Source organism: Crassostrea angulata, chromosome 8 (genome assembly GCF_025612915.1).
Source record: "Crassostrea angulata isolate pt1a10 chromosome 8, ASM2561291v2, whole genome shotgun sequence".
Taxonomy (NCBI): Eukaryota; Metazoa; Mollusca; class Bivalvia; order Ostreida; family Ostreidae; genus Magallana; species Magallana angulata.
In genome coordinates, this window is record NC_069118.1 from 12,473,152 (window position 1) to 12,489,202 (window position 16,051).

The window sequence follows — 16,051 nt, forward strand, 5'->3', positions numbered from 1 at the left end:
GAGTACCAAAATAAAACGAAGTAAGGTTTATCGTCGCAAAATGCTTTCATACAATGAAAAAGTATCAGTGCAAAAAGACAAAGTTTTATTATATTATTGAGTATCAGCAAGAAGTGTTAAAAAAGTCACCGTTTATAGAACAAATATCAGCATTTTAAAACGCACTGAAAAAAAATGCTTTGGGACCTATTCAACATACTTTGACAAAACTGTAGTTTTAATTCAAATTGCGTTAATATTGTCAAACAGGTTTTGGATTAAATACTTGATACTTTTAATCAGTGATACTTGTAGTAATTTTTAAAAGTGTTAAACTTAAAAGGGTATATTAAATAAAGTCTCTCAGCTAAGGACAAGAGCGTACAGAGCCTGACCAATTTCCAGTACCCAGGATTTTGAAATAACATATTAACATATAGAAAATCTTTACATTTGAAAGTGTGCATCAGTAGATGTACATGGATAATATAGAACTGCATTCTCCGACAAATAAATGATAAACATTAATCCATTTACTTGGTACCCATCTCATTTGTCTTTTTTGTTCCTTTCTAATCATTACAACATGATCTAAATATGTGCTGGCGCTATTTTTATCCGACATTGTGTGTACAGAACATGAATTAAATGAATTAAAAATAAAACGCCGTCCATACGACTTGAACACACTCTCCATCGAGAAGAATGGACCACGAGTGAGCATCTGTAACACATTAGAGCACAGGAGAGTAAATTTAGCTCTTTGACAATATTTAATAAAGTAAACGTTTGGCGAAAACCATGAATTTGACCAGTTATGTGTCTAGACTCCATCTTAATAAATCAATAATGAAAATAAATATAAACTTATTCTTAAAATAAAATTACTTGACGAATATAGTCGAGACCCATTCATACCTAAATTTTGCAATTTTAGAACAATGAATGATCCAAGATTTTGGCAGAAAAAGCGGTGCAGCTTAATTTGAAAACATATACCTGTCGTGTTTATAGAATGAAAGCACAATATTGACTTCCATCGTGAAATTTATACTAAAAGCAATGCATACAAATCAAGAATTAATATTCTAACTTTAATTGAAAATAGTTTGTATTCATTGCTACGAGTGTGGGATATACGAGGGTTGATCCAAAAGTAATGTCACAGATGCGATAGAATCGTGGAAAAAACCGCTTAAAGGGACTTGGACACGATTTGAGATAAAACATTTCATTTTTATTTTTTTATGTATAAAATGGTTTACTGGTGCATTTTAAATGATTGATCAAAATATTGAATGTTAAAGTCAAGTTACGAGAGAGATACAGAGGTAAGAATTGGTTGTTATGTAAACAAAGCTCGAGTCTTATAGTTGTTTACAAAAATGAAGAATTAGAGAATTACCATTTCTTAGACAAAATGACATGTAAAAACAATTTAAACTAATTCAGTATCTTCATAAATACTATTATCAACAAAAGAAAGATACATTTGATTGAAACTTACACCAATACAACACATATGTAAAAATGACATTATTTGAACTTTGTTTACAAAACAAAGAATTATGAACTCTGTAACTTGCTTATAACTTGATATTTGACTTTTAATTTTGATATAGCATCAAAACTTCTATATTTATCAGTATAAACATTGAAAATGGAAAAATAAAATTTGAAAATTTTAAGTCAAATCGTGTCCAAGTCCCTTTAAAGTGACAAAAATATCTACCTAATTTAATTCAGACCTGAAAAATTTAATGCATTGTGATTATTATTTCTGAAGATAATATATTTCGTAGAGCATGAAGTAACGATAGTCGCCGCACACTAGCGACGGCATTTCTAGATCTTTGACGTTCTGGTAGAATTTCGTAATTTAGTACTCTATATAAATTCGCCCCGATGGTCTATTTTTGGATCATATTTTTAAAAGAAAGTTTATTATATAACTAATTAATATATAAATAATTAATCTGTTGTAATCGATGAGGTAGTATATTAGATTATTCAATGTGCAATCAGTTTGTCAAGGTCTCTTCAAGAAGTCATGAACGTAGCTTTATGATATTGCCACTGACGTGAGAACCCAGCTTTAATTTTCCTTCAGAGCGTATATCTTCTATCCATCTAATTTATTTATTAACACGACATATGCTTTTATCAGGTATTAGAACCACTTTTAAGGTACCCTGTTCACTCATTCTCAATTTTAGGTTGATAAATCAATTCCAGTACATTTCTAGTAATTTCTATCCATCGAAGCAAGAAATGCATCATATCACTATTTGCATGTCCAGCCCTTATATCCCTTGATATAGAGGCAAAAGGCATTGGGTAGATATCCGAAATGGACAGTAAGGGTCCCAAATTTTTCAAAACAGTTAGAAAAAGTTAATAACATATCTGTTTTAAAATATTGTGTTGTTTGTGTCATTTTCAAATTTTGATGCATGTAATTTATTAATATATATACAAACCGTAAAAAAACCCCGTAAATTCATGACGCCGCGATGTCACGTATATATCATGCTCTAAACATCAATATCTTGTTAAGTGTTCAACAAAATTTCATAAAATTTGTAATTCGAATTTAATTAATAGGGAAAATTTTGATGTATCATTTTATACAATACAGCGCCAATGAGAAGCGCGGTGCATAGTATGACATTACTTTTGGATCAACCCTGTTCTTTACTGAATAGTTTCTCGATTTCAAAGTTTTTAAATAACCTCTCATCTCACACATTAACAAACAATTTGTATTATCCAATATGACATATCTTGCTTTGCTTAGCAGTTGCCTTTCCTCTAGGTCTCTTACATTTTTATATTGCGAAAACGTATACAACAGATTTACTTCTTTAAGATGATCTTTTATAAGTCTATGCTGAAAAGAAATATGGAGATTAAAATATAATATATATCAAATGACTTAAATTTATGTGCTTATGAACAAAAATGATGAAAAAAATATACCTTATTCATGAATATCAAACATAACACCGTTATGATCTTTTAGAATAAAAATGCAAAAACATACCCTTATGCCTACTTTTATTGCTATTATTTAATTTTTCACAAGATGTAAATTGGAATTTCAGAAGGAGGTTTATGTATAAATCCCATACAAATTTAAGATTTTTCAATGTAACAGAATTTGGAAAGAAACCCATCGGTTTATTCATTCTTTAACGTTTTCTCCAATTTGCTGAATATTTTATTTTGGAAGGAAAAACAAGAGGTAGGGGACCTTCCTGCAATCAACTTGAACAATATACATGTCATTAAAGTGTATCTTTGGTTGTTTTGTTTCTGTTCTCATCCACGGAGATACGCATTCATTTGTGTTAAAAAATCATCGAATATCAAATGCCAAAAGTTTTGATTTATACATATTATTTTAAAGTTCGTTAAGTTTCTCGATTATAAATATCTTAATGTACCCTCACAACGCAGTTTGAGATGTTCAAAGTGCATTTAATTGGTCTTAAGAACATTGTTTACTCAGGGTTTAAGTTCTCGAATTCGAACATTTATAAAATTAAATCTGTTCTTAGCACAAAATGTATTGATGAATTAAATGATTATTGACATAAAATTTGGTATCTGTACTATATATTATGTAATGAGGCAACTGGATTTGTTTAGCAAAATTCACATTAAATTAGAACTGAAATTTTTAGATTTTGTTTTTCAATGAAATTATTTAGGTAGTACTGTAATATTTAAAGTTTACATTTTATATTTAAGTCAACATAAGTTTGCAAATTTTCCGTTGGTTTTAACTTGCTTAAATCTAGCCCTAAATGATTGTATTAACCGTTAGGAATAAGAAGACAGACAAATCAGCTTGAAACATTTTTTACTCGTATTTTGGAGCCTGTATTTGCTTATAAATCTACGACTGAATCTTAAATTTCATGTGATCATTAAAGATGCATTCTTGAAGCATTGTAAGTAGTAAAATAGTAAAAGCAAAAAAAAAAAATATATTGACCAAAATCGTGACCATGCCCCTTTAAAACAATAAAGGCGCCATATCTCAAAGTTTTGACCATTGACCTAATACAAATTTTATGACAGCAGAGTAAGACCTGAGTACTTGGTTCAATACAATTATTGTTCAAGCATAATTGTGATATTTTGTCCTAGGGGTTCTATTGTTATGAGAAATTTCATGTAAATTTTAAAATGTGCTTATGGGTTTACATTAATAAATTCAACAATTGTTTTAAAATGAGATTTAGCATGTAAACGAGTTCACTGTGTATGTTAACATTTCTCTCCAAAGTTGTTAAGTTCATGAGTTCTATTATAAAGGATCTCTCTTAGCAATGTGTTTTCCGATCATTTTACTTGATAACTATTTTCTATTATAAATTTTGAATAAATTTTTTTACGAGTAAGATATAAAACCTAACTCTCAATAAAAAAAATGAAAAACGAGGGGTCATTTTTGACGTCGATTAATGACTTCTGATTTAGTTTTTATTTCCATTAATTTCACAAGATTACTATGGCACTAACACACTTTTAGAGAGACCAATATTTGAAACAGAAAACCGGCATTAACAAGTTAATCAGTATGTGTGTACAATAAAAATACCTCTACATTGTTGGAAATGTCTGACTTTGCATCAAAATAAAAATATCCTGTGATATTGATATACTAATGCAGTGACTTAGTTACTGCAATAACAAGGTTTTAGCATAATAACTTTTACTTGAAAATTGTTCGCTTTAAAATAATTAGAAGGGTGCAACAAAGTACTAAACGAAGCCAAAAAATAAACTTTTAAGACATCCAACTCAAACTTTTTTTGTGTCACTTTTTCAGCCATGGTGCATTATATTTGATTATTCATGTGTTGTTGATTCGTTACATGAATCATTTATAAAGAACGCTGACGTGATTCTGGATATGACATACGGTAATGGAGAGTTTAGGAAATTCCATGTATTTTAATGCGGGATATGTTTTTCTACATTGTAAAAAAAGATAAAAATGTCTCATTAATGACAGTGACTGAAAATACCTGATAATGAATAATAATCAAAATTTCTCCTGATCGGTAGGTCTGTAACAATGTTTAACAAAATGCTTTAACTATGGTTGCAGAATTACATTTATGTAAATTCATTTATAATAAAAATTACGCTCTGTAAAGGAGTTTACTGTCGAGCAGCTCCCATCCGCACGCTAAGCTACACGGACTGTTTTGCATAAAACTGATCCCAACTTATCCCACCCTAGTCAAATCGTATTAATGTACGATAAAGAATTGTGTTGGTCGTTTCTGCAAATCTGCAGCAGTTAGCAACACACAGCGACGATCTTTACAAATGTTTTAAAACGTGTTAAAAAGCTCATATACAGTGTACTGCTTACAGGATTTTTGTTTAACACACAGATAAGAAAAAAAAAGATATGAGCGCTTCTTTATATATAAAGGCATCACTCTTTAGTGTGAAAGTTTAAACAGTGAATGAAGTATCAACATATGTAAAAAAAAAAGACAATCAGAAATACGAAAAATTGTCAGCATAACATAACGATGAAGTAACGGCAAATAATGTCAAATTTATCTCTGTAAAATGAGTAAGTTTCAATGAAAACGGTCAGCAAAAAAAATAACACCAAAATATCATCTACTAATTAGAATACCAACACGTTAAATTAGAAATTTACAACATAGCTAGGTAATTAGATCATATATGGACAAACCTTTTGATTTTCTTGAAGAATTACCAGCATTTATGGAAACTCTCCATTGTGGCAGTTGAATTATTCCATAGAATAGCGAAAATGATAATTTATGCGCTACTTTTCTGACGCAGCATCCGAAAAATTGACATAAATTTTGAGAAGGATTTTAAAAGATATATAACGGTAGGTGTATTTTTTATCGCCTTATTGTGTGTTAAATATTAATCTTAGGGGTTTTAACAAATCAGTACTATGCATCAACAACAAGTGATGTAGATCAGCTAATATATCTGCGACGGTGCGCGGCAATGCTACATGTAGTTCAGAACGTTCATGACTATACCTGCACACAGATGTTAAAATATATATCAGAGCAATCCAGTCTTTATATAGTATTTTAAAACGATCTGATACATAACAGAAATCACATATCATGTATTATATCAAGAAAAAGTATGCCAAACTAAATTATATAATATGATGTAATGTACGGAACACCGTAAAAGCGAAACAGTAACATTTACTGTTAAGTTGTACCATTCATGGAAAAAAAAATAATTGTATGCATAAACCAATGATATGGATCTCGTTAAAAATTAACAAATGTACCGAGGTTTCAAGATTGAAATAAATTAAGGACTGCCTTAGATTAACATAATAATGTAGTAATGTGAAACCATGAAGACAGCAATAAAATTTACCGTTGAGGTCTTTACCTCAACGTATCCGGAAAAAAGTATAGATAAAAAGTTTACAGTGTATGTACGCCTCATTTAGGTTAAACACCCGAGTCGAGGCGATAAATTCAATACCGTACCTATGCATGATGAACAAAAGCTATAGAAGTACCTGTTTTTGTATTTAAGATCAGCATTCAAAATAAAGTAATTTGATTTTTTAATAAAATTACCAATGGATAGTTCTATCTAATGTACAATTTAACGGAAAAAAAATTAACATTATATAAAGGCAAACTTTCTTTCCGGGATGAAGCATCAACATATTTTTTAGTGATTTTTTTTTCATGGAAGGCAGTTGAATTGCTCCATACAATCCTAATTATCATAATGAATGTGCTGCGTATCTAACTCTGCATCCGAAGAAGATGTATGATTTTTGAGAAAGGCTTCTATGAGATATATGACGGTAGGTCTAAAGGTTAATAATAAATTTTCTGTTAGTGATTTATCTTTAGATTTACAGATCATTGCTAGACATTAGCAATTAGTGATGTGTATCAGTAAATATATCCACGACTGTTCTTGGCAATTCTAGTACAGTAATGGACAAATATGACCGTGTCTGCACACAAATGTTTAAAGGTTGAAATATCAGAGCTTAAGTTGACTTTTATTAATAATTTGTTAAGTATGATATACATTGAAGAAAGCAAATCTCATGTACATAAATATATCGAAAAAAATAGCAAGAAATTTTATAATCTAATTTAATGTATGGAACACCATAGATGCTAAGAGCTAATATTTACTGGTGTGGTGAATATTAGATAGGCCTAACACAATGTACATATTGGTAATTAATTGTATGGATCGGCATTATTGTTAATAAAAAACAAAATAGTTAAGTAACGCAGATATTGAAAATTTTAATAATACAATAAAGTCGAAAAGTGAAATCAATATACCAGTCAGTTACAGTCAAAAATGTTGTAAATCAGACAATTTAACGAAAAAAAATTAACATTATATAAAGGCAAGGTATTGTCTTAAATGTAATGTTTTTATAGACTAGAATACATACCAGGGGTACATGTACAGTCAGTCGTGGAGTGGTAATATCATGGATTTAAGGTACGTTATATATTCAGGACAGATTCATTCCTACATGTTGTTAATCAGAAACAGGTACAGTCTTGGACTGTCAGACACTGATGAAATCCTTGATTTAATGTATCTGATGTATTCAAGGCAGCTTCAGTCATAAATGTTGATAATCATTCTAAATTACACTTGCAAATGGTATCCCTTATTAACACTTTTTGCACAATCCGCAATTATTCATGCATTACATCAGCCTGGGTCAAGGGGTAAAAACAACGCATCAAAAACGCATTATATGGACATATTGGTTCAGACAGTCCTGTAAGTTAGAAATCTTTTGTATTAAATACAGGTAATGGCTTGTGTGCTGTGAATGAGGCTTATTTTTACTGTACACTAACTATTTCTAACAAAATAGATATTTGCTTTAGAACTATATGAATTGCATTTGTGTCAAATTATAGTTTCTAATTACAAAAATATATTAAGTGACATTCATTTACAGGGAAAATGGAAGAGGAGGAAGAAGTAGACGCGGAGGACATTAGAAGATCGTCCTCCTTTGTGTTAGACGATGTATTTCATCAGAGTAAAGAAGAAATGAGAGAAGAACTTGAAAAGTTTCAAAAGGATGTGGACGAAGAATTTGATGACATCGAAGAAAGAATGTTTGTTCAAAATATCATTTCATACATGCAATGGAGGTTGCAAGAAAGCGAAAATGCATTCAAATCTTTAGATATCGCGGAAAGGCTACAGAAAAAGCCGCATTTAATTACTCATTGCAACAAAATATTATTTTACACCGAATCTGGAAAACATTATCTTTCAAACAAACTATCAAAGGAACTGAAAAATAATGATCACTTTAAGCAAACTAGAACCAAGTCAGAAGCAACAGCAGAGATAGGATATTATTACTCTCGGCTAGGTCCAAAACATCATGACAGGGCAATAAAGCTACTCAAGGAAGCCACTGCAAATATAACCCCTGAAAGAAATATACTTTGGGAATTTCGCCTAGCAGTAACTTTACGCCGCCAAACTCATATGTTTCAGATGACAACACCTGAAATCTTTAATCCTACTGAAAAAAAGAAAGAAGCTGCACGTCTCTTGTATGGAGTTTTAAATTTCCCCACTCATGATTATCGTTATATAAAAGCAAGGACGTGGTGTGAATTAAGCAAACTGTTATCTAAACGTAACAATTTGTTCGAAATCATAGAGACTGACAGGGAAGAAACAGAGAAAATAACTGAATGTTGGTGTTTCAAAGAAGCAATAAAGTTGTGTCCCAATTATTTCTTCGTTCTTCGAGATTATGGAATCTATCTAAGGTACATAATGAATCTTGAAAAATCAAAAGAGATGCTAGAAAAAGCTGTTCAATTAAAGGACACAATTTGTTCGAGGCACCATTTAGCACTCACTCTAAAGAAAATTGTGCAGGAAACTATTCCAAGACCATGTTTCGGGAACAACATTCAATATCCGTATTCTATGGATGATAGAAATCAGTCAAAACGTGACTCATATGAAAATAAGTCAAAACATGATTCATATGATCTTGATGAATGTAATTTGGTTCAAAAGTTTGATTTACTTTCAGTCGATTCAGGCCTGAAGGTTGATAATTCAATAGAAGAGAGAAGGGATCAATTCAAATCAAGTTTAACAATTGTTTTGTATGAAAGAACCAAATCGACAGATTTTGTAAGGACATACAAGAAAGACTGGAAACAAATTGATAATATAGCAAAATCTTCTTCTAAATTTCGACCGCGTAAAACTTCACGAAAGAAAGATCAACCAATGTATCACCAGATAAGAGATCAAAGGAAGCCGCTTTGTCATGATCAGGCAGATGCTTCTGGCCTGAAAGGGACCTTCAATTCTGCGAAAAAATCGCCAAGATATGTGTGTATTTCTCCGGACAACCCTTTGCTAATAGAAGCTGTTGAACACCTTCAAAGAGCTATTGAAATGTCGAAAGAATATGACGGTACTCGATATGACTTAGGTTTAATATACCGGATGCTGGATAGATTGGATGATGCTCTGAAGTGTTTCTCTTCCATCACATCGGGTAATTGTGGAAACCCATCAGAATATCAAATGTACGTTATTAACGCTTATGAACAGCAAGCATGCTGCAAACTAGATTTACTTGCAAGGGAAAGTGATCCAGAAAAAAAGAATGAACTACGATATGATGTAAAGGAATGCGCATGGAAGGCTCTTACCATTGTATCAGGAGTGATTGCGGCAATACCCATGTTGAAAAGATCAAACCAATGTTATCAAACACTTAAAGTATTACTGCAACATGAACAGAATTCTTTTAGAACATTAAAGGAGCTTGCAAAACTACATGGTCTGTTAGATTACGACGAAGAATCGATAAAATACTACAAAGAAATAATTAAGGAAAAAATGGATACAACAACTGTGAGAGAACTTGCTCAAACGTATATAAAGATAAAAGACTTTACAAATGCAATATATACTTTGTCACTATTGCAAAGGACGTCAGAAATGAATATTTCTGATAAATCTTTGTTTGTAGAAACATGCATCAAAGGGGCTGAGCATTCGTTGAACGAAGACGATGATGTAGAGATGGCAAAAATTAGATTTACAGAAGCTTACAAAGCTATTGTTTCTCGCCAAAATGTATCCACACCCAAAAATGAAGAAGATGATACATCACTTGATATTCTTGTTTTAGATAGTTGTGGTATTGATGATTGTTGCTACCAAAACTTTGTCACTTCTTCATTGGAGACATTTGTGCAGTTGAAGTTTGTCGTGAACGCTTTTCCAGGGTGTCTTGTTTTAAAATACCTGGACAAAGCAATGGAGGAATCACACTGTATAATAATTCTTCAACATGAAAGTATGAGTAATGATGATGAGAAAGACAAATTGATAGATCTATCAATAGAAAGCGCGTTCCTGAATCACCAAGCGAAAATTCTCCAAGTCAGGAAAGAAGACGTGAGGCAGTACCTTCCATGTTGTAAAGAAATAGTTCTGACAAGTGATCCTAGTGATATTGTCAATACTGATAGCAGACCATATCTGCTGCTGAAAGGCAACCTGTTTGCACACATTCTGCACAAATTATCAGATATATTTTTGGGATAATCTGTTGATCGATTAACTGGCTGTGTTAAATATTATACAGATATTGATTTGGACTGAGGGTAACAATGAAAAGCTCATTTCGAAAATATCAGTTCGCATCAAACGGCCACTGGTGATATCCCGCTTCCCGTACAAACTGAGTTACAGAGAGTCTATCTGAATTTACTTCATTATATCTCGGAAATCCTTATATCCGTTTTGAAAGCAAACAGTCGCATTGCGCGTCCGTTGTTTACTTGCCTTGACTGATTGCCTTTTATGACATCACCTTTCTTGGAGTCGCAAAGAATTATTTACGTCACCGTTTACGAATCAACAAATCAGAAGCAGTCAATTGAAATAGAGGAAATATTCTCAAGATATTATTTCTAGTCGGTCATATCTAAAGTTTGTTGACCGGTCAATATTGGACAAACTTTTATTATAATTATTGACTATTCGTCTATATAGAGTTATACAGTGAGAAAATACTATTAAAAAAGCAAGATACAGCAATTGAGTGAGAGGAACCTAAAGGTTTAACAATTCATATGTTGCCTGAATCACAGTGAATAACTGTTTTGTCATACCCTTCACTAAATAATATGCCTTAAAAACCTGTGATGCAATCTTCCGATTTCAATCCAATTACATGAAATTGTTTTATTCTGATCGATACTTAATTAAAACTATAACGGACAAATAATCTACTATCTGTATTTCCATTCAGCTAAGCATTTTATAAAGGTCAATTCATGATTATAAACACCCAAATTAATGTAACGTTATATGAAAACATAATCTATAGTACATATTACCTGATTTTCATAAAACGTTTATAGAACGCTGAATGAGATGGTTGATTTCAATGATTTTGTAAACTTTGACTAAAAGCAGTACTTGTTGCTGTCGTCGATATTTGTTGTCGCCGTCGTGAGGTGGTATGTGACACCTTCATGTTGTGACGTATTATTTATCGAAATAAACAATAAAATCAAGTATATTTTGATAAATAGTTTCTTTTTCGTAATTGTCATCTAGCAGGATAGCGCAGTGGGCTAGAAGGATCACTACGGGGCTGTTAGTCATTAGTTCGCATCCCGCTGGGCATTTTCAAATTTTTACCTTTCCAAAATTTTTAAAACGTAGTTTTTTTTAATTATTGTAGAATTTGAAAACTCTAAAACTGTGAAAGTATTTTATTTATAATTCACTCTAATCAACATTAATATCGACAGATGTCCGATATTAGCATATTTTTATTGTTTTGCCAAACTGATTGTCCATACACACGTAATTAAAATTCATATCAAATACAATTGTCATAAATATTTCATGAAAATTCTTTTTATCCTTGAACATCCTACATCTTTATCTTTGTCAAAATATTACATTGTATCGTATATTAGAAAACGAAAATCGATAAGTAACAATGGGTTGTTAATAGCTGTAATAGTGTTTTCTGCTATCAATATTGTTTAAACTCATTTTATATATATATATATATATATATATATATATATATATATATATATATATATATATATATATATATATATATATATATATATATATATATATATATATATATATATATATATTGTTTGACGTTGAAATAATTGTTGTTGCTATTAATATTTTAAACTTATTTTTTAGATACTGTTGTTTTGACATTTATTATATTATTTGTTTTAGTTGCACATTAATAATGTTTGTTTGTTATTGACAAGAATAGTGAATACTTCACTGTGTATCATTGAATAAAGTATTATAAACCGGCTTCTATTTGCAATTTAATTTAGAAGAATTTGTTTGCGGCAACTAAATTTCGCTATCAAGTTTCATCTAATTAAACTCGTGATGTGATCACAACTGGTTAAAAAAAAGTTAGAGTTTAGAACTCTTAACAAAATATTTTGTTATTGATGCTATTATTATAAAATTATTAATAATGCTATTGTGCCAGTTTTAGATTGTTCAAGAACATACTGAAATTTTGAGGTAAATATACACACTGTTTTAATGCAATTTGTTGTATCTATATTTGCATTGTGATTGGGTTGTTTTTATAGTAAAAATATCTTTGTGTGAATAAAAAGTTTTGGTGAAGAGCACAAATTATTCATTGGCTGATCACAACTTAGTATTTTAGTTAGTTATACAAGTTTATCTTTGCAGATTTTTAACAACTGTTACCAACTATTCTCGTAAACAAATCGCCCAAATATACACAAAGGAGCTTATAGGTGCAAATAGAACCAATCTGAATATGCCACGCCTTATATTATTAGTTTGAAAATCATAACCATATCATTCTAAATATAAAAAGTTGTTAGCTATTATCATCAATGATCAATTAGTTATTTAAATAGAAAGATCAAATTAAATTTTACGTTACACAGTTTGATTAATGAACATATACATACATGTAGTCATCTATAACAAGAGGCTAAACAGTGCTTACATTCAATTAAACGGATATGGAATACTATTCAACATTGATTTTAACTTATTTCTATAATTTTATTTTCTATTGTTAATATACAACTACCACTTGATTTGGCATTATTTCATAAACTAAAACCATCCTCTTTCTAAATAATGTACAGCAATAAGCCAATTAAACATGCATAAAGAAAAGTTATCAATCACAAACATTTCATAGTGTTATGCAGTCCGGCTAAAACATACATCGTAGGTTTGGGAATGTGTTTTAATCCTATTATCCCCCAAACGATAGAAGTAGCTTTTCCGTCTAGTTTTGTATTTCGTGGCGCTGAACTAGTGACGTATAGACAGTAAAAGTTCCATTTTTGAGATAGATTCACCCATGGAATTTCGTCGTCCTAAACAAAGTACAAAACAAAACAAAATATATTTATTCAATCATTCATCAATGTTAATCTAAAGCTATTCTTCTGATCATTAGTACATGCATACTATTTTTGGTAATCTTTTTTTTAATTTATTTTTTGTTTATTTTTAAATTCATTTTTTTTAAATAATGGAGTTAAAAAAAAATAAGCACGTTATTGTAACTTTGAACATCTACAAATTACAATAGAAAAGCTTTAATGGTTTTTAGCTGTTATGTTCACCTTTATGGTAGTTTAGTTGTGACCCATTCAAAGTGAGCCAATTTTTCTGTCGTAGTCACGTGTGCCGATGGATGAGGACCTGACACCTGAATCGGTGTTTCGGGCACATTAAGGAGATATTTCAGGGTCTGTCACTCATCATAGGCACAATCCAGGTTTTTGTTTTAATTTTAAATACCGATCGGTATAAGAACTGAGAATAATGTTTTATGTATTATCAAGTAATACAACATGTTCATAAAAGGTTCTGTGAGTCAAAAGCTGTATACTTTTTACGAATTCAAGACAAGTTTTGTCTTAGAGAGATAATATTCTCTAATGTGCGAGCTAGTAGAGTATTTGCTAGTCTTGTTTTGTATCAGGAGTTGACCTGAGCAGCCTTTTTAAAGAACTGCCAGATGCAGGTGGGGCGATACGTCACATCAGCGCGAGGGAGTTAGCACTCTTGGATTATATGTTTGGTATGACGCTCCCTAATTTAAATGCCTAACGCCCCAATTGATTTGACTCTAAGCTGAGTTTAAGAGCTCGTTTAGATTTTTGTGTAGCTTAGTGCAAAAAAAAACACGACGGCATCCAGACATTTCTTAAACTTATTAGAACCCGACACTCTTAATGAAGCATTTGGTCAATTGCTTATATGTCACAACTAGTTAAAAGTGTTTTGTCGGTATTAATAGCATATGTCATTTCAAAATTGTGAAAAGGCCCGCCGCGTCAGGAGTTCACCTTATGCATAAAACAGTTAATTTCTTTGAACTTTATTTCGTTTTAATTTGGATCTAATGATCACCGATATTTTTTTGTTTACTGTATGCAAGCATGAGAAAGGTTGTGAATAATATTTTGCATACTTCGTCATGTTGTATGTTATTCCAGTATTTCATTAGTCGTTTCCTTAACCCTTTTATACATGGGTTAGATTTGGTCACCATCACGTTCGGTACAGCCTTTTTATTAGGGTCTTCCGTTTTCCAACGGAAGACCCTTTTGTTTTTCTTCGGTTTCTTTAGGGTCTTCCGTTTCCAACGGGAAGACCCTCTTGTTTTTCTTCGGTTTCTTTTTATTAGGGTCTTCCGTTTCCAACGGAAGACCCTCTTGTTTTTCTTCGGTTTCTTTTTATTATTATTTTATTTTTTATTTTTTTTCTGACTCCTTCTCGGCTTTATATCTCAAAAAGTTTTCATCCGATTTCAATGAAATTTTCAGAGCTTTTGTAAACTTACCGTGCCTCAAAGATGTTAAAGTTTCAGCATTTACGTCACTTCCGTTCAAATTTGGCGGCCATTTTTTAATTTAAAAAAAGTGATTTTGTCCGGAAGAGATCTCCGTTAACTTTAAAGATATCGCTTTGAATTTTTTACTGATAATAGATGTATCAATTCTATAATGTACTGGGGGGTTTAAAATTTTGTTCATCAATTTTGCTCAAAACCGGAAGCAGTTCCAATTTTTCGAAATTTTCATTTTTTTGAACAAAATAAGACAATACTACAGTCTTATAGAACTTGCCATGGTAAATTCAAATCTGAAATCCGTTTGAAAATCAAACAAAGCATTACAGAGATATCGGGGTTTAAAAATTGATTTTTCCGGAAATTTTGATTCCGCGTCCTTGGTTTAAAAAATAGCGTAATATTCAAAGTAAAATTAATTCGTACCAAAAATAATTGTTAAGTCGTGCTTGAACACATTCGGATTTTTTTTGTCAAGTCGTTCTTGAAATCAGAAAGGTTTTTGTTAATTCATACTTAAAATCATTCGGATTTTGTTAAGTCGTACCAGGAATAATTCGATTTTTTCATCTTTTTGTTTTAGTTACTCTTGTTGTTGATTTAAGAGCTCTGCTTCTTACAGGAACTTCCTGCTTTACTTCCGACATTACCGGAAGACCCACTCGTTGCTTTGCAACGAGCTTTGCTCTAGTTATTATTTTATTTTTTATTTTTTTTCTGACTCCTTCTCGGCTTTATATCTCAGAAAGTTTTCATCCGATTTCAATGAAATTTTCAGAGCTTTTGTAAAATTACCGTGCCTCAAAGATGTTAAAGTTTCAGCATTTACGTCACTTCCGTTCAAATTTGGCGGCCATTTTTAAATTAAAAAAAAGTGATTTTGTCCGGAAGGAATCTCTGTAAACTTTAAAGATATTGCTTTGAAATTTTTACTGATGATAGATGTATCGATTCTATAATGTACTGGGGGGTTAAAAATTTTGTTCATCAATTTTGCTCAAAATCGGAAGCAGTTCGAATTTTTGGAAATTTTCATTTTTTTTAACAAAATTAGACAATACCACAGTCTTATAGAACTTGCCATGGTGAATTCAAATATGAAATCCGTTTGAAAATCGG

At 31.2% G+C, this 16,051-nt stretch overlaps 1 protein-coding gene across 3 annotated transcripts; it reads left to right on the top strand.

Moving 5' to 3' along the window:
- Positions 1 to 5,817: 5,817 nt before the first annotated feature.
- On the top strand, positions 5,818 to 12,073 carry LOC128161808 (uncharacterized). Of its 3 annotated transcripts, XM_052825216.1 has the most exons (3): positions 6,767 to 6,835; positions 7,437 to 7,500; positions 7,976 to 12,073. In XM_052825216.1, exon 3 carries the CDS (start codon positions 7,981 to 7,983, stop codon positions 10,618 to 10,620), a length of 2,640 nt encoding a protein of 879 aa, XP_052681176.1. In that variant the 5' UTR covers positions 6,767 to 6,835; positions 7,437 to 7,500; positions 7,976 to 7,980; the 3' UTR covers positions 10,621 to 12,073. The 3 variants fall into 3 exon arrangements, with proteins under 3 accessions (XP_052681177.1, XP_052681175.1, XP_052681176.1); XM_052825217.1 differs by lacking the exons at positions 6,767 to 6,835; positions 7,437 to 7,500 and adding an exon at positions 5,818 to 5,872; XM_052825215.1 differs by lacking the exon at positions 7,437 to 7,500 and having other exon boundaries at positions 6,765 to 6,835.
- The last annotated feature ends 3,978 nt before the right edge of the window (positions 12,074 to 16,051 follow it).